Source organism: Lithobates pipiens, unplaced genomic scaffold, assembly GCF_037356315.1.
Source record: "Lithobates pipiens isolate NorthernLeopardFrog02 unplaced genomic scaffold, aLitPip1_a1.2 Scaffold_13, whole genome shotgun sequence".
NCBI lineage: Eukaryota > Metazoa > Chordata > Amphibia > Anura > Ranidae > Lithobates > Lithobates pipiens.
Window position 1 is genome coordinate 398,305,946 of NW_027507718.1, and position 18,982 is coordinate 398,324,927.

An 18,982-nucleotide genomic window follows, 5' to 3' on the forward strand; every position below is an offset into this window, starting at 1 on the left:
GCTGCCAATGGCGCCGGATTTTAAAAAATATACAGTATTCAGATACACTGTTTTCAGCGATCTGAATACTTTGAAGTGCAAATGAGGGATCTGAGGTCTTTTAGACCCCCGATCCCTTCATAAAGAGTACCTGTCCTCCCTGTCCTCTTTCTGCAGCCAGCTCAACATAGTGTAGCAGTCCCAGGATGGGCACCAGCGGGGGGGGGGGGGGCTCGTCTATTAAGGGAGCATGAGAACCCCAGCGGGGGGGGGGGAGCGGCTCATCTATTAAGAAAGCATTGACATCACCCCACCATCCATGCATCTGTTTTTTTTTTTGTTTTTGAAGCACCAGATTAGAGCCAGAGGCTTCAAAATAGGGTGGGCACGGGTGCAGAGCACTGTACTTCAAGACCACCCAGGTGTGTTACACTAGCGAATAAACATTCCTTTTTAAACACTAATCCTCCTCCTGGCCAATCAGGAAGCAGGTCTGAGACCCGTTTCCCGATTGGCCAAAAGGAGAAGCATTCTAATTGGCTGCTGAGGAGGAAGAAGACTGAAAGCCGCCGTGGTGCCTGCAGGGGAAGAGGAAGCTGCCAGTAATGCCCACCGCCTGTAATGCCTACTGCCTGGGTAAAGCGCTGCCCGCCATAGATGGGGTAAGTGCTCTGGACCCGACCAATTGTTGAATGCACTGTTTGTCACCCCCCCCCAAAAAAAATGACCATCAGCTGCCATTGGGGGGCGCTTTTCTGAGCCCTATAAAATGATTGAGTGGTTGTAGAGCTACACAGATCACTTTCGCCAATCAGCTGCAAATTTTGATACCAGGATCATGGCGACTGCAGCCATGATCCTGATATATCCACTTATACCAGAGGGCATACAGGTAGAGTAGACAGAAAATGGTTAAAAAATATGAATTCAAAAGTCGTTTTCATTCTTTTAAAATATTAAACTTTCATTAAAAAATGCCTGGTGGTCATGCCATGAAGGATCTTGTTTATGTACCTCCTGTTATGGGTGACAACGGTCTCCCAATTATGCTCCAGATGGAGACTACAAGTGGACATGCTGACACAAATTGGGTTGGAACCAACCTTGACAGAATTCCCACCCAATGCAATGGAGTGAAGTAAGTAAAAATAGCTACGAAGTGCCTGAATAAAGCTGGAAATCTGGAGCACTGAGATATAAAACAAAATCTTGACAAAATGGGATGTGTGCAGTTGTGGAGCAGTGGTTTGGGCCTTTCAGGGTTAAAACAAGTGGTGAAGAGGTGACATATCACCTCCCAGCCACCTGTCAACTACCCTCTGAAAACCAATTCACAGCAGATTGCTTTTCAGAAGGTAACCAAGGCTGCTGCAAGTGTGAACAAGCACTTAAAGGATAAGTTCATCTTTGGAACATGTTACATGTTTCACTCATATTAAGGGTGAAAACTGTAACGTGCCAGCTCCTTCCGTCCCCCCACCCCTTCTCTATGACAGCAGGAGGGAGGTTTCTCTCCCAACACCCGCTGTCTTTTTTTATTTTTTTAGAAACAGCTGTGTGAGGCTCTACCCACCCTGCCATGTCATTCATTCACAGTTTCCTGTGAATTATTAAACTACAAGTACCATCTTCTACCACAGCAGACAGACTTGTAGTTTCAATGGGCTGCGGGGGTGCTGACGAGCGCTCTCGTAGTCCACTGACATGTCCTCAGTCTTTCAAACAGAAAGTCCATACAGAGGTACGGGCTGAAAGCCAGAGGACAGGCCTGTAGGCGTCATGTTGCATTCACGATTTATTGATTGCTGTTGCAATGCTTTCCAAACTCCTGCAGGAAGAAATAATAAATGCATTTTTTTTCTGCACAAATATGTGCATTTATTATTTGATTCTGCAAGGGTGAACTTAGTCTTTACCTATTTAAGGACCAGCCGCCGTTGTTATACGTCGCTACTTTAATGTTAAATATTGTTGTTATGGCAGCAGCTAACTGCCATAACCCCGGTATTTTTAAAAAGGCGGACTGTCCTCTTTAAGATAAAAGTGGTCTCTGCAGCAGATTCGCAGTTAGATCACTTTTATCGGGAGTGGGAGAGGCCCCCCTCCCGCGGCGCTCCGGAGCCGTCGGTAGCGGCAGAGACGATCACGTCTGCTTCCCTCTCTGCCCACTGCAGGAAAGATGGCCCCCGCTCTGCTCCATAGCATTGGAGGGAGGAAGCGTTGTCAAAATGTTGCTTCCGCCCAATGCTCTTCAAAGGGAAATTTTTATTTTATTATTTTCAATTGACATTTAATATTTATTTATTTTTTGCATTTTTGTGTAAATATGAGATCTGAGGTCTTTTGGTCCTGCTATGCTTTTTTTTTCTATTACAGGGGATGTTTACATTCTTTGTAATAGGAATAAAAGTGACCCAAAGCATTTTTTTTTAAAAGGGCAGTGCCAAAATAAAAAATAAAATAAATAAGAAAAAAATATATATATATTAAAGCACACCGTCCCACCGAAATCACACGTGGAAGCGAACACTTACCTAAGTCGCACACGCATATGAAAACGTTGTTCAAACCACACATGTGAGGTATCGCCACGATCGTTAGAGCCAGAGCAATAATTCTAACCCTAGACCTCCTTTGTATCTCAAAACTGGTAACCTGTAGAAAATTCTTAAACGTCGCCTATGGAGATTTTTAAGGGTAAAAATTTGTTGCCATTCCACGAGTGGGCGCAATTTTGAAGCGTGACATGTTGGGTATCAATTTCCTCAGCGTAACATTATCTTTCCAAATATAAAAAAAAAAAAAAAGGATAACTTTACTCGTCTTATTTTTTAATTTAAAAAAGTGTATTTTTTCCCAAAAAAGTGTGCTTGTAAGACCTCTGTGCAAATAAGGTGTGACAAAGTATTGCAACGACCGCTATATATATATATATATATATATATATATATATATATATATATATATATATAATGTTAGGGGGTTCTAAGTAATTTTCTATCAAATAAAAAAAAAAGATTTTAACTTGTAAACACAGAGTCTAATAACCAGGCCCGAACCTTAAGTGGTTACATTGGTTATAAACCCTAAGAGAAAAAAAAAAACAATCCCTGTAAGACAGTGGTCATCAACCTTGTCCTCAGGGCCCACTAACAGGCCAGGTTTTTTTTTTATTACCTTGGGGAGATGCAGACTAGAATACTGCAATCACTGAGCAGCAAATGATATCACCTGTGATGTATTTCAGCTATCTTGCAAACCTGGCCTGTTAGTTTTTTATTAATATAATGAACATGGTATACTTACCTCCTCTGTGCAAGGGTTTTGAAGAGTGGCCCAATCCTCCTCTTCTGGGGTCCCCCAGCGGCGCTCCTGGCTCCTCCCCGCAACGGGTGCCCCCTCAGAGACCCGCATTCCAAGGGGACACTCGTACAGGTGCTCTCCCAAGTCCTGCTGCGTCCATTGACACAGACAGCAGGACTCAGCCCCGCCCCCTGTGTCACTGTATTTAATTGACAGCAGCGGGAGCCAATGGCTGCTGCTGCTATCAATCTATCCAATGAGGACCAGAGACAGTGGCTGGGGCTGCTGTGCTTGTCCCCATCACTGGAACGATCGGGTTCAGGTAAGTAAAAGGGGATGCTGCACCTCAATGCATTAAGGTGAAAAACCTTGAGGGTTTACAACCCCTTTAACACATGGAAAAATGTTGAAACGATCGTACATTGCTTTTAAGCACAAATACTGGAAACTATGACAGTCCATATATGTATTTCAATAGTATTATAAGTGCCAAATTCATAACACGAACATTTGGGTGGGGAAAATGGCAATAAAAAAACGTGTCCTATTCTGCGGATGTCATTTTGAAAGCAGGAGCACCCTGCTGTGTAAAAATAACAAGTAATTAGTGACAGTAAAAATATTGACATATCTTCATTAAATACCATTTTTAAAAACACTTAAAAGTGGACTGTAAAGAACGCTCCAGTGACAAGAGAGAAAGGAAGAAAACAACACTAACTTTTGACATCTGTGGAACGTGTTCTGGCAGGTTGGGGACCTTTGCACATTTCCCGGAGTAACTGTTCATTTAAAGGGATGTTTTCATGAAAATAAAGGAGTTTAAATCCATATATATTACGTATTTGGGCAGATTAGCACACTCTTTTCCACTTTGGAGCTAGAAATGTAATTTTCTTCTTTTTCTGAGATCTCACAATACCAGATCAAAACTAGTGATGGGCAGATGAATTCTCCAAACCTGGACTCCCAGAAAATCTGGCTGATTATGGCAAGCAGAAGTTTGTTTTGCTTGATGAACCAATCTGCTCAATGAATCCTTGACTGGTCTACATCAAGTGTGCTCTCTGTGGATCCGACCATCCCATTTATTCTTCCTCCAGACTGCCCTTTGCAAATTACGTCCTCATTTAAATAGTTAGGGATTACGGTGCAATTACTATTATCTATGTGTAGCGGGGTCTCTTTAAGGACTATAAAACTACTGTTCCCAGAACCCCGCTGGTTCCCAGGATGTTTGGAGTTATGCCGCAGAGACTCATGGGGGAGGGCATAGAAGGAGGGGGGGAGGCCTAGTTCGCTCTCTTTGGACACCCCCCCTCTCCTAGCAAGAGGAGGTCTGTGCTGAACTGCTGGAGGCACAAGGCCTGAAGCCTGGGCCTTGTGCTCTTTTCCAAAGAGCCCTCTGCCAGCCTAGCTGCACCTGAGAGACATTTTCTCATCCTTGCTGCAGTACACTAGAAGGATTGAAGACTCGGAGGTCGGTGGATTCCTGTTCCTAGACGAATCGGCGGAGGAAACGGACTTGGACTTGTCCGGGTGGTGAGAGCTGTTTAAAGACAGATACTTTATCTTTATTATTCGTTTGGATTACAAAGTTGTTCTTCAAGTGCACCACCGAAAGATTGCTAGCGAATATTGTTTCACTGGACTTCCATCTAGATCAGTCAGGCCTGACTGCATAGGTAGATAGTGCTGGGTGTTAGTTTACCCATGCGGGGAAGTAGCTGAAAAAGGGCAGCGCTAGAGTTGCATAGCAATACTTTATTATGCTGATTACTCTGTTTATCTTTATTACTGGTTACTGCAGGGACCTGCTTATGTGTTGCAAACCAAATGTTCGATTCATGTTATTCCTTTTATAAAAACAACAAGTAAAGTCAGTTATATACTTTCAAAGATTGTCTATGAGCTTGAGTTATCCACCCACGCACACACACATATTTAGAGCATAAGCGATTTAATGTGTATTGCTAGATACTAACTGTGCCAGAGTGGGTAGAGCAGATTGCCGGGGGGGGGGTTGGCGGAGCTGTGCTCAGGGCCCAAACCAAACTTGCGGCCCTCTTAAGTGAGGGTATCGCTATACGTGGGGGCTCGTCCGGGATTTCTGAGACAGCGGTGAACACGCCAGAGGTACCGGCATGGACCCACAGGGAGTCAGAGCGTGGTGTGAAGCGGCTAAGGCCGACCCAAGTCAGTCAGTGGTCATTAGCCTCCCAGGGGAGAAATGGTCGACTGAGACCGTAGAGGAGTTAATGAAGTCAGTGTCCCCAGACCATGAACCATGGGTGATGGAGATAAAATCAGACCCAGACATCTCATATCAGTACACGCTAGTGGAATACTGGGATGGGATGCCGGAGGCTTGCAAGCGCAACTGTGTACGGACACAAGACAACAGATCCTATAGGTTGGCGCACGCAACAAAGGAGGAGCCATCGCCAACGGGATTACCGCAGGCTGCGGCCCGTACCTCACCCGAGAGTCTCAGATCAGCACCGACCACCCTTAGCGCAGAACTGTGTGCTGTCCTGGGGGAGATTGTGGCCCAGTGCAAGAAGGATCCCACAGATTACCCGATGTTGGGGTACAGAAAACTGTGGATGTTTTTAGGGAGGAAACCTGTACCTTCGGAAGAAGAGGGATTGGAAGAGTGGTTAGATAGCGCAACTCAGGCACTAGAGGAATGGGAAGTTCCAGAGCGCAGAAAGAAGCAGAGGATTGTGGAAAGTCTAAAGGGGCCTGCTCTAGAGGCCGTACGCAACCTGAAGATGAGCAAGACAGACTGTAATACGCAGGAGTACCTAGATGTATTACAGAATGTGTTTGGTGGGACAGAGAACATCTCTGAGCTTGCTTATCAGTTAGAGCATTGCTACCAGAAGAAAGGTGAAAAACTATCAGACTACATGGGACGTTTAGATAAAATCCTGCATAGGATGATCCTAAGGAAGGGGATCAGCCCAGGGAAAGTAGATGAGGCCCGTGCTCAACAGGTACTGAGGGGAGCTCAACCCATGGATCCTATTGCATGGACACTGCGTGCCCGACAGGATGGGAAGAATCTGGAGTACACTGACCTCATCCGAATGATCAGAGAGGAAGAGGCCCTACTGGAAGAGAAAAGGGAAGAACATCTCACCGAGCCCGTCAAACAACCAGTAGCAATAGTTACACCGGCCATGACTCCCGCTAGAGATAAGGAGGTGGACACTTTGAAGTTACAGATGTCCCAGGTGATGGAGATGTTGACTGCTATGATGGCGAAAGGTCAAGGGGGAGCCGAGAAACCAAGTCCTAGGAAGGAGTTGTTTCCAGATACACCAACACCAAGCCCCACTCGAGACCGAGAAGAGATGCTATGCTACAACTGCGGGGGCAGTGGCCACTTCGCCAGTAGATGTTCCAGTCCCAAGATAGATAACCGCCAGCCGGCGGGAAACTCCAGAGGGCCCCGGTGAGGGAGTCAACCGGGTGCCCATGCCTTTCAGTGAACTCCAAACTGAATAGAAGGAAGAGAAAGAGAGAAAACCAGACCCCTCAGAAGGAATGTCTACAAATAAGAAACAATAACATCCCTCAGCAGAAGAGGGTGGCCTCAACCCGGCCCTATCCAGAAGAATTGGTCGGCCCGTCCCCCACTGTCTCCATCCAGGTGGAAGGAGTCTACACGAAGGCCCTCCTGGACACTGGAGCTCAAGTGACTTTGTTGTACAGAGACTTCTATGATAGGCACTTGAGCCATTTGCCTACACAGAAGATAGAAGACCTGGAGATATGGGGCCTGGGAGCTCAGAGTTTCCCCTACGATGGTTACCTGCCCATAAAGCTGACCTTCGATCCATCTGTGGCGGGGAAAACAGAGGTGTTTGACACCCTGGCAGTTGTGTGTCCTAGACCGCCCGGGGCCAGCAAGATGTCCCTCATCATAGGGACCAATACGGATCTGGTGCAAAGACTTCTGACCCCTCTAGTGAAGACGAGAAACCATCAAGATCCCAATATCCATCCCATGCTGAAGACAGCCTACCAACGGTTGGTCCTAGAGCAGAAGACCCCAGGAGAGGGGATAGGGAAGGTGTGGAGACTTGGGAGAGAAGGAGTGGTGCTGCAGCCCGGAGAGGTAGCCTGCCTCAGGGCCACGGTGAAGCTTACCTGGGAGCAGCCTGGCCCCTTTGTCATGCTGGAATCCGATCCAAGGGAGGACCACTCAGGCCTGGAAGTGATACCGGAAGTGATTCCAATCAAGGCCCTGAAGAAGGCTCGAGGAAGAGTCCCAGTGAGTGTGAGAAACCCTACGGAGAGACCCATAGAGATCCCTGCCAGGATGCTGTTGGGGCAGGTGAGTCCTGCGGCCCCAGTCAGCTGGTCAGAAGTAAAAGGAACGGGTGAAGGAGGAGATGTCTGGGAAAAACTTTCCATGGAGAACCCGGACCTACCTGGAGCCTGGAAGGAGAGAGCCAAGGCCCAGCTGACTAGATGGGAGAGGATTTTCTCAAAGGATGAGTTTGATGTGGGATGTGCCAGGAGTGCCACCCACCGAATCCGCCTCCAAGAAGACAAACCCTTCAGGGGAAGGGTTAGGCGGGTCCCTCTAGCTGATCTGGAGGATCTGAGGGAGCAGCTTGCGGAGTTGAAGAAGACTGGTGTGATTCGGGAGTATAGAAGTCCCTATGCCTCCCCCATAGTGGTGGTCAGGAAAAAGAATGGGTCGTTGAGGCTTTGTATCGACTACAGGACTCTCAACAGGAGGACCATCCCTGACCAGTATACCACACCGAGAATAGAGGATGCCCTACAGAGTTTGTCTGGTGCCAAGTGGTTCAGTGTAATGGACCTCAAGAGTGGGTACTACCAAATCCCCATGCACCAGGAAGACCGAGAGAAAACAGCTTTCATAACCCCAGTGGGATTCTTTGAATTCAACAGAATGCCTCAGGGCCTATCTGGAGCCCCTGCTACCTTTCAACGCCTCATGGAGAAGACCGCTGGAGACATGAACCTCATAGAAGTCCTTGTGTACTTGGACGATGTCATTGTCTTTGGGAAGACTTTGGAAGAACATGAGGCCAGGTTGGAGAAGGTGTTGAGAAGACTCAGCGAAGAGGGACTCAAGCTTTCTCCCGAGAAGTGCCGGTTTTACCAATCCTCTGTGAACTATCTGGGACACATAGTGTCTGAAAAGGGAGTGGCTACAGACCCTGAGAAGTTGGAGGCAGTTACCTCTTGGCCAAGACCGACAACAGTCACAGAGCTCAGATCTTTCCTGGGGTTCTGCTCCTATTATAGAAGATTTGTGGATGGGTTTGCCCGGATTGCCAAGCCACTAAACGAATTGCTAAAGACTGAAGGAGAAGAGGATGGCTTGGGACCTAGGAGGGCCGGTGAGTCGGTTCAAGATCAGTGGAACCCAAGGTGTGAAGAGGCTTTCTGAACCTTGAAGAGGAGCCTTACCACGGCCCCAGTCCTGGCCTATGCCGACCCCACCAGACCATATGAGCTACATATCGATGCCAGTCATGAGGGCCTAGGCGGAGTGCTCTATCAAGAGTATGAAGAGCAGCTGCGACCAGTGGCCTATGTGAGCTGGAGCCTGACTCCCTCGGAGAAGAACTACCCCACTCATAAATTGGAGTTCTTGGCCCTCAAATGGGCAGTAGTAGACAAACTGAAAAACTATCTCTATGGGGCGGAGTTTACCGTAAAGACAGATAACAATCCTCTGACCTACCTCTTCACTACTGTAAAGTTAGATGCAACCGGACACAGATGGTTGGCTGCATTATCCGGATTCAACTTCAGTCTAAAGTACAGACCAGGGGCTGGAAATAGGGATGCAGATGCCCTGTCCCGAAGATCTCATGTCATGGTCAATGACTGGGAAGACTGGACCCAGGTAGCACCGGAAGGAGTGCGAGCACTCTGTCAGGGTGCTGAGTTTCAAGCAAGAGGGGGCTCCAGAGCAGAGGAGATAGGAGTCACCGCAGTGGGAGTCCCTCAACCCTACTGTGGGGTAACTCAACTAGCAGAGGAACTCCTGCCAAAGCTGTCCAGAAAGGAGCTGAGCTATGACCAATTGGAAGACCCCATGGGGAGATTGGTCCTTGAAGCTTTGGAGAACGAGAATCCAGAGGGACTTCGACATCACCCTTCCAAGGAGGCTCGCCTGCTGAGGAAAGAGTTGGATAAGCTACAAGTACATCAGGGAGTGGTCTACCGAAGGGGCCCCTCTGATAACTCAGAAGATAAGTGGCAGTTGTTTCTCCCAGAGAAGCACCGAGAGACGGTACTAATTGCCTTACATGACCAGCATGGCCATCTAGGGGCGGAGAGAACTTTCCAGCTTGTCAGAAGCCGGTTCTATTGGCCCTGTATGAGGGCAGAAGTGGAGGAATATTGCCATTCTTGTGCACGATGCATCCAGAGGAAGACTCTACCCCATCAAGCTGCACCAATGGGCCACCTACAGAGTCAGGGTCCAATGGATCTGGTGTGTATTGACTTTCTCTGCCTCGAACCCGATTTGAGTGGATTGGGAAATGTTTTGGTGGTAACCGATCATTTCACCAGTTATGCCCAGGCTTTCCCCACCAAAGACCAAAAGGCCTCCACTGTGGCCAAGGTGCTCATGGAAAAATACTTTGTCCACTATGGATTACCACAGAGAATCCACTCAGACCAAGGAAGGGACTTTGAGAGTCGTTTGATCCGGAACCTACTGGACTCATTGGGAGTAGAGAAGACCAGGACTACACCTTATCATCCACAAGGAGATGCCCAACCTGAGAGGTTTAATCGGACCTTACTAAACATGCTTGGAACTCTAGAGACAGAGAAGAAGCAACACTGGAGCCAACACATATCAGCTTTGGTGCACGCTTACAACTGCACCACAAGTGATGTGACGGGTTACTCCCCCTACCGGCTCATGTTTGGGAGAGAAGCAAGATTGCCGGTGGATCTGGCCTTTGGCATTTCCCTAGACCATGCCTCTGCTACCTCCCACAAGGGATATGTGGACCGACTTAGACACAATTTGAAAGTGGCCCATGAACGAGCTCAGGCGGCCTCGGACCAAAGGGGAGCCTGCAACAAGAGGAACTTCGATCTGAAGGTTCGAGTGCAAGACCTGCAGCCTGGGGACCGTGTACTGCTACTCAATCTGGGGATCCCTGGGAAGCACAAGCTTGCTGATAGATGGAGATCGGAGCCCTATGTCATTTGCAGAAAGCTACCTGGATTGCCTGTGTATAAGTTAAAACCAGAGGGGAAAGTGGGGCCCTTGAAGACTTGGCACAGGAATCATTTGCTCCCGCTTACTGAAGCAGTCAGAATACCTCCAGTGAGAAATCCACCTGAATCTGTTTCCATTCTGGATACCCCGGGACCTAGCACTCGGTCTCAGACCTCCCGGGTTAGAGATGGACAAGATTCCCAACGAGGTGAAGGTGGAAGAGGAGAGCTTGAGTGGCTGTGGCCTTCATCAACTCCAGGAAATTCTGCCATAGATCTCCCACCTACTGAGGATACACAGGATGGGACGCTGAACCCAGAAGCTACAGAGTTCATTCCATCTAGTGGTGTGCCTGAAGGCTGGGAAGATATCCCTAGCATTTACTCAGAAGAGGAAAGGACCGATGTTCCAGAACCAGTGATGCTGTCAGAGTGTGTTCCTGAAGTAGAGCCTGTGGCACCAGAGCCTAAAGTCCCAAGAGAACAGAGAGCTCGCCGAGTTGTGAGACCCCCCCAAGAAGCTAACCTACTCTCAAATGGGGGAGAGCTCTGAGGACTCTGTTGTGACTGCTAGAAGAAGTGCTGAACGCTCTAATCCCTCCACTGACCATTTGGTGGAGGGCAACCCCAGCTCACTCTCTGGCACAGTTAGGCAGGCCACTCATGCCAGTGTGACCTGTGGGACAGGGAATCCCACCTCTGAGTTCTGGTGGAAATTCCCTGTACCAACATCATACCCAGCACTTTCAAAATTGGTACAGGATATGTGTTAAAAGTTTATCTTTGGGGACCAAAGAGTTTAAGTGGGGGGAGTGTGTAGCGGGGTCTCTTTAAGGACTATAAAACTACTGTTCCCAGAACCCCGCTGGTTCCCAGGATGTTTGGAGTTATGCCGCAGAGACTCATGGGGGAGGGCATATAAGGAGGGGGGAGAGGCCTAGTTCGCTCTCTTTGGACACCCCCCCCTCTCCTAGCAAGAGGAGGTCTGTGCTGAACTGCTGGAGGCACAAGGCCTGAAGCCTGGGCCTTGTGCTCTTTTCCAAAAAGCCCTCTGCCAGCCTAGCTGCACCTGAGAGACATTTTCTCATCCTTGCTGCAGTACACCAGAAGGATTGAAGACTCGGAGGTCGGTGGATTCCTGTTCCTAGACGAATCGGCGGAGGAAACGGACTTGGACTTGTCCGGGTGGTGAGAGCTGTTTAAAGACAGATACTTTATCTTTATTATTCGTTTGGATTACAAAGTTGTTCTTCAAGTGCACCACCGAAAGGTTTCTAGCGAATATTGTTTCACTGGACTTCCATCTAGATCAGTCAGGCCTGACTGCATAGGTAGATAGTGCTGGATGTTAGTTTACCCATGCGGGGAAGTAGCTGAAAAAGGGCAGCGCTAGAGTTGCATAGCAATACTTTATTATGCTGATTACTCTGTTTATCTTTATTACTGGTTACTGCAGGGACCTGCTTATGTGTTGCAAACCAAATGTTCGATTCATGTTATTCCTTTTATAAAAACAACAAGTAAAGTCAGTTATATACTTTCAAAGATTGTCTATGAGCTTGAGTTATCCACCCACGCACACACACATATTTAGAGTATAAGCGATTTAATGTGTATTGCTAGATACTAACTGTGCCAGAGTGGGTAGAGCAGATTGCCGGGGGGGGGGTGGGGGGGGTTGGCGGAGCTGTGCTCAGGGCCCAAACCAAACTTGCGGCCCTCTTAAGTGAGGGTATCGCTATAGATGTATGTCATAAATAATCTTCTACCTTGTACCCCCTCCCATGAATCCTTTACTGGTCTATGTGTGTGCTATGAATAGCCTGCACTCCATCCCAGAGCATGGGCTCTCTTTTCCTCATCCACGGACTGAAGTAAAATGTATGTATATGCAGTAAAGCATGCTTGTTTTACCCATTGTGGAACCTAAGGTGTTAATCCTGTGCATTGTGTAAAAAGGCTGTTTAGGCCTGCCTTCTCTGATCATCCCCTTCTTTTACTGTTCCCAATTTATCTCCTTATAAAATGCCTTGGAGACTTTTTTTTTGGAAGGGTGCATGTGATCAGCACAAGGCCAATCAGCACTATCCAGACAGAGGGCAGGGGTCATGCAGCCTCATAGGACAGTTAAAGTAGAATGAAAACTCCTACAAGCTTTACCAGTGCTCGACTGATAGAAGTCAAAAGACTGCTATTTACTGCAGATGGGAAAAGGTGTTTATGTTTACTAAAATCATTACATTTCCATTTCTGTGCACTGTGGGAGACTGGATATAGTGAATGCAGGGTACTGGGTTTTGTATTGCTTTAACCAATCCTTAAAAAAAAAAAAAACAATCCTTAAAGCGGAATCCCGCCCACTTTTGCTTAAAAAAAGAACACCTCCTCGCATTAAAATCCATGGTCCGGAGCTACTGATATGTAGATCAGGGAGCCAGACGCACGGTTAGGGGAGGCGGCGCCCACGCGCCCTCTATGGATGGGCCGCCACTACATAATAGTTCACACACCTGGCAGATTGAATACACCTGCTGATTGTCAGTAAAGCTATTTTTTTAAGCCAGATGCAATTTCTTTCAAATTCCTGGTCCTTTAATGTGATAGGCAACCTGGCTATCAAAAGTAGGCTTGGGTGACAGAAGAAGAAAAGCCAAGTTCGACTATTTGACACAACAAAGCTCTTAATTGACTCACTGGAAATCTCTCACCTCGACTACTGCAACTCCCTTATCATTGGCTTACCTCTACATAATCTATCACCTCTTTAATCCATCATGAATGCTGCTGCCAGACTCATCCACCTTACCAATAGCTCGGCTACCCCTCTCTGTCAATCCCTCCACTGGCTTCCACTCGGCCAAAGAATTAAAGCGGAGGTCCACTCTAAAGTGGACCTTCCGCTCATCGGAACCCTTCCCCCCCCTCCGGCGCCACAATTGGCACCTTTCAGGGGGGGGGGTGCAGGTACCTGTACAGTACAGGTATCTGCACCCACTTCCGGGATAGCTCTCTGCAGAAAGGGGCGTAGATTATGCCCCTTTCCGAAAGTCCCCCCGCTGCCTGCTGGGAAACACACAGATCCCAGAGGCAGCGGGTCCATCCTTATTGCGCAGAGCGACGCGCGCATGCGCAGTAGGGAACCGGGAAATGAAGCCGTAAGGCTCCACTTCCTGATTCCAATACCCAAGATGGCGGCGGCAGCACCCGAGAGACGATCGAGAGATCGGCTTCGGGTGCCGACATCGCGGGCGCGCTGGACAGGTAAGTGTCACTATTTTAAAAGTCAGCAGCTGCAGTATTTGTAGCTGCTGGCTTTTAAAAAAAAAAAAAACGCGGAGTCCCGGCGGACTCCCGCTTTAAATTCAAAATGCTAACAACTACGCACAAAGCCATCCACAATTTTACCCCAGCTACATCACTAGCCTAGTCTCTAAATACCAACCTACTCGTTCTCTTCATTCCACTCTAGACCTCTTGCTCTCTAGCTCCCTTGTCACCTCCTCCTATGCTCGCCTCCAGGACTTTTCCAAAGCCCCTCCAATCCTATGGAATGCTCTACCCTAATCTGTCCGCTTATCTCCTACTTTACTAGCTTTTAGACAATCCCTGAAAACCCTTCTCTTCAGAGAAGCCTACCCTACCCACACCTAACAACTGTATTTTCATTTTCTCCATAAGCTCATCCCCCACAGTTGCTACCTTTTGTTTCCACTTGACCCTTCCTTCTAGATTGTAAGCTATAATGAGCGGGCCCTCTGATCCTATATTGATTTGTATTGTAAGCCCTTGTACACAGGGTCGGACATTCCAACGGAAAATGACCGATCGGACCGCGTTGTCGGATAATCCGACTGTGTGTGAGCTTTATCAGACTTTTTCCGTCGGAATGTCCGACCAACAAAGTTTGAGAGCTGGATATAAAAATTTCCCGACAACATGATCCGACCGGACTTCGTCCAATCGTTTGTGAGAATTCCAATTGGACAAAGTGCCACGCATGCTCAGATCAAATTCCTAGACCAAAGCTATTGGCTACTAGCCTGAACGTAGTCCCGTCGTAACTAAATAACGTCATCGCGTTACGAACGATCAGATTTTCCGACAACTTTGTCCGACCGTGTGTATGCAACACCAGTTTCGGACAAAATCAGACGGATTTTGTTGTCAGAATGTCCAACCGTGTGTACGGGGGCTAAGTGTACTGTCTGCCCTCATGTTGTAAAGTGATGCGCAAACTGTTGGCGCTATATAAATCTTGTATAATAATAATTTATAGGAAAAGTTGAGATATTCAAATAACATCAGTTGACTATATACATCTTTGAATCTACTGAGTATTTTGACTTGTAGTTTTCACGTTTGGTAACCCCCTACTTATTTATTTCTTCATTGTATGTTCATGGTAACATGTAAAACTGTTCTGCAATTTCTGATTTACTTTATCTCTGGCCCTTCATTTACTATTTTCTAGTTGTTATTTCAGGGTTGTAGGAGCAGCAGGTGGAGCAGGTCAGCTCAGATGTTGCATTGCCTGGCCACAGACTCAAGCCCTTTATGAGGCTTTCCAAGGCCTTCCCAAGAGATGTAATCTCTCCATTATATTAGATTTGATGATGTACAGCAAGCTTACAATTCTTTACTAATTATGTACAGTTCTGCGAGAATAGCTGGGTCAACGTGGCAAAGTTTTTACCTTAAAAACAACTATAGCAATGGTTTTAAACACAAAATATGTGAATCATGGCCTATTACTCAAATGTGGTCACTACTGAATGCTTTTTTTTTTTACTGATTAGTTTTGTGTGACTGGCAATGTTCCTTTTAGGTTTTCACCAAAGTGCAAAGTTCCATATGCACATATTAAACCTTTGTATAATTTGTAATGTGTGTATATATACACACACACACACACACACACACACACACACAGGTATATACACTACAGAGCCCTAGTGACTCAGTACATATGCATGCTGTGCTTAGGAGCACTGCACAGTTCCATGTCTCAAAGCATGTGTGGCAGGCTGCTACCAGTAAGGCCTGTTCACACCACAAAAACGTCCTCCAGATCTGTTCTGGATGCGTTTCTGTTTGCATGTTTTTAACGCATTTTACCACTTTCCAGTACAGTTCTCTGCAGAAAAAAAGCAACATGTTATACTTTTTTTCTGGAACTGAAAATCACTGAGCTGGTGTGAACTATGCAATTGGAACCCATATAACCTACATTCCATGCTTTTTTGATGCAGAAAAAAAAAAACTGCACTGCATGTGGTGTGAACGAGCCCTTACAGGAAGCAGAAAACAACAACTAAACCAGCAGGGGTTTTAACTCTTCCCTTGTTCTTCAATTTTTTACATTTAATTTTACACTCAAATATACTCCAGCCATCAATGCCAAAATCTAGTACATAAAAATTAGGCTACAAACTTGCACATTCAAATTTTAAACATTCTCTCTCTCTAACCATTTTGCAGTTCCTAATAATTATTAATGACTGAAGAATCAGCCCAGTAAATAACATAATGGATAGTAATGGATATGAGCTGCCTCTGCAGGTAACAGGTGCCTTTAAGGTCCCATCCAGACCTTTACATTTAGCATATCTACCAGAGTTCTCACCTAGGTGAAAAACAGAAGTACAGTACAGCACAAATCCATTAAATAAATAAAAAATGTCCAAATGTGAGAGAGGGAAGGGGGAGGAGACAGGGAAAAAAAAAGTTCATTACGGTGAAGATCTGCCTTAAATTTTCTCTCTTGTAGAGGTAAAACGAAGAAAGATTTTGATTGTTTCCTTCTGACATCACCTGTACTTTTCTTTACTGTTGTTTTCATAGATCAGTCATTCCTTAAAGTAGACCTATAGGCAAAACTTTTTTCTTCATTTTGTATGGAGCAAGGGAGGGTTATAACCCCTGTCAGATTTTGTTTTGCCACCTGGGTCCCATTGCAGAGATCTCCCTTCACTTCCTGTCCCATAGCCAAACAGGAAGTGAGAGGAAATCCCTGGTAATTCCTTGGGGACCCCCAGGTCACCAGAACTAGTGTCCCCTTTGGGAGATTTCGCCTCTATTAATTTTCTTGGGACAACCCAAAATTTGGGTTTTTCTTTTACTTTCAATGATAATTGTAATCAGGACAAATAGAGAGGGTGAGTCTCTGTAACAGGGACACAGACAGCACTAAAAACTGACAGGTGTTCTAATCTATCTCTACTCTATCCAAAACTAAAAATAAAAAGTTTTGCCTTTAGTTATACTTTAAGGTACCCAGAGACATTAGTAGACTATTGCCTGGTCCAGCCAACAGCTGGATCAGTTATATGTATATTAGTAATCCCAAACCCGAGCACACAACCCAGGTCTAATCCATGGAGGAAAATCAGAAGTCTGGAAAATAACTTTTGTCACCTGTCCCCTATGTCTAGGGGAATCTTTAAAATTGGAAAATTAATTTTTTAATATACTGAGAACACATTTAGATATAAACTGTTGAGATCTCTCAAACCACTTCCATTTTTCCTTATCTAAATGGCGCTGTAAGAATGTGTCCTGGAATCTGACTGGCTGTTGAACACAATAGACATTATACTATCCTGCACTTTTAATTATTAAATCAGGGATTTTGCCCTATGTTAAAATAACTGTCTGATTACATGTGGAAACATAGACATGTCATCGATAACAATCATGATCTAGAAGGTGATGTTATCAACACAGGAGACAGTGTCAGCTTTCATGAGTAAAGCGTGTATAGACCATGTTAAAGCACATGTACATACACCGTTAGTTGTTGCAAGGTATCCATAAAGTTGTAGACGCTTACATACACCAACAAGGCCCAAGAGAAGTGTCACATTTCAGAGTCAAGTCGTGAGCAGCCGGATGAAAGGAAAGAAGACAAACAGAATAGGTTAAGGCATGCACATCTTTCACTATTTACTGGCAACACAAAACAGACACATGCAGCACAGTTTACAACATGACCAACATGTAATTCATTACACTAGTAAGGGCTGGAACCACCAGATATTTATTATACATTTTTTTTTAGCAATCAAAGAGAGCAAATATCATAGCATATAAATATAGAAACCATCACTAGAACATTCATTCAAAAGATATGCCCAGTCATTTTTGTGCCTTGAGTGAAGAATTTGTATCAGAACCCCATCTTAGTCTTCAGGCTATGCCCCCGTTCTAGTCAAGTTGCAACAATTTTTATCAAACATGTACCTTTTGCATTTTTACACAGGAGAGTGGAAATTATGGCAAAGCAGAAGCGTATATTGAAACATACAGTATGTTTATACAAAAGCCCCAACATGGTACAGGCACCCTTTGCCAGGATAGCCTCAATCCTTCTTGGAATGTTATCCTGAACTGTGTGTAGTGAAAGTTTATACCATTCAAAGAGATTGTATATTTCCTCAAGTGATACTCAAGGTTTGGATTTGGTGGTTGTGGAGTCCAAGGAAGCCTTCAGACTTCACCCTGGTGTTCTTGAAGCTACTCTTCAATTTTCTTTGCAGTGGGTATGTGTAGAAGTTTGGATTTACGGTGATACTGTTTATTGGCTAGCTAAAAAGATTGTAGTGCATTATTTTGTGGCAAGTTGGGCTCTCTGTTAGGCAATATACTGTACTACCTGGCCAGGCTGCCTCGAAAGCTTGCACTATACCCTAAATCCAAACTAAAAACAGTGTAGTGCAAGCTTTCGAGGCACACTGGCAAGGTAGTACAGTATATTGCCCAACTTGCCACAAAATAATACACTACTATTTTTTTAGTTAGCCAATAAATGGTATCAACCTAAATCCAAACTTCTACTGTTGTTGATGGTTAACGGTACAACACTCTGTTGCAAATGTAATAGACTTGTATCACTAAAGATTAGTGTGTGAAGAAGTACATAAAAAGGTATCAAATGAATGTATGTGCAATTTTTTCCACATGTGAATGAAAGCAAAAACTATTAATACAGCATCAAATAGGTACCATTAATTTTAGGTGAAACCTGTACTGAGAGAAATAAGGAAATAAGAAAAGCTGCCACTGCCAACTGCCTGACTTTCATACTGACCTAATGGTCTCAGTACTATCCAGGATAATAATGCACTGCTCCAACCTTCTTCCATTTATGGAGCTGCATCTGCAAGTGCTGGAAATATGTTGGATTGTCCCAGAAACAATCTCAACCAACATCCAACATATAGGGAGCAAATGTAGTGTGGCTCAACTTATATACACTAGTCAATCATCACATCCAGGCAAAGAACCCAGGAGCTGTTGACATAAATTCTAGGGTTAATGGCTGCATGTATGTTCCAGGTAGGTGATTCAGATGGTACTAAAAATCGAAGGGTTCAGTACTGCCTGGCAACTACCTTTTTCCAAAGGATGTTATTAGTTTATCAACTTAAGTTTCCTTTAGCCATTTTATTGCCAGGGCCATTTTCTT

General features: G+C 45.6%; 1 protein-coding gene across 6 annotated transcripts in view; it reads right to left on the reverse strand.

The window, feature by feature from the left end:
- Positions 1 to 18,982, reverse strand: part of MICU3 (mitochondrial calcium uptake 3) — a 278,268-nt gene that overhangs the window by 66,153 nt on the left and 193,133 nt on the right. For 2 of the 6 annotated variants that reach the window (XM_077477416.1, XM_077477412.1), the window contains exon 8: positions 17,304 to 17,342. The exons of the other annotated variants lie outside the window; for them this stretch is intronic. In XM_077477416.1, coding sequence (XP_077333542.1) covers positions 17,304 to 17,342 — 39 coding nt within the window. The remainder of the gene's footprint in view (positions 1 to 17,303; positions 17,343 to 18,982) is intronic. 6 annotated transcript variants of the gene reach the window in all.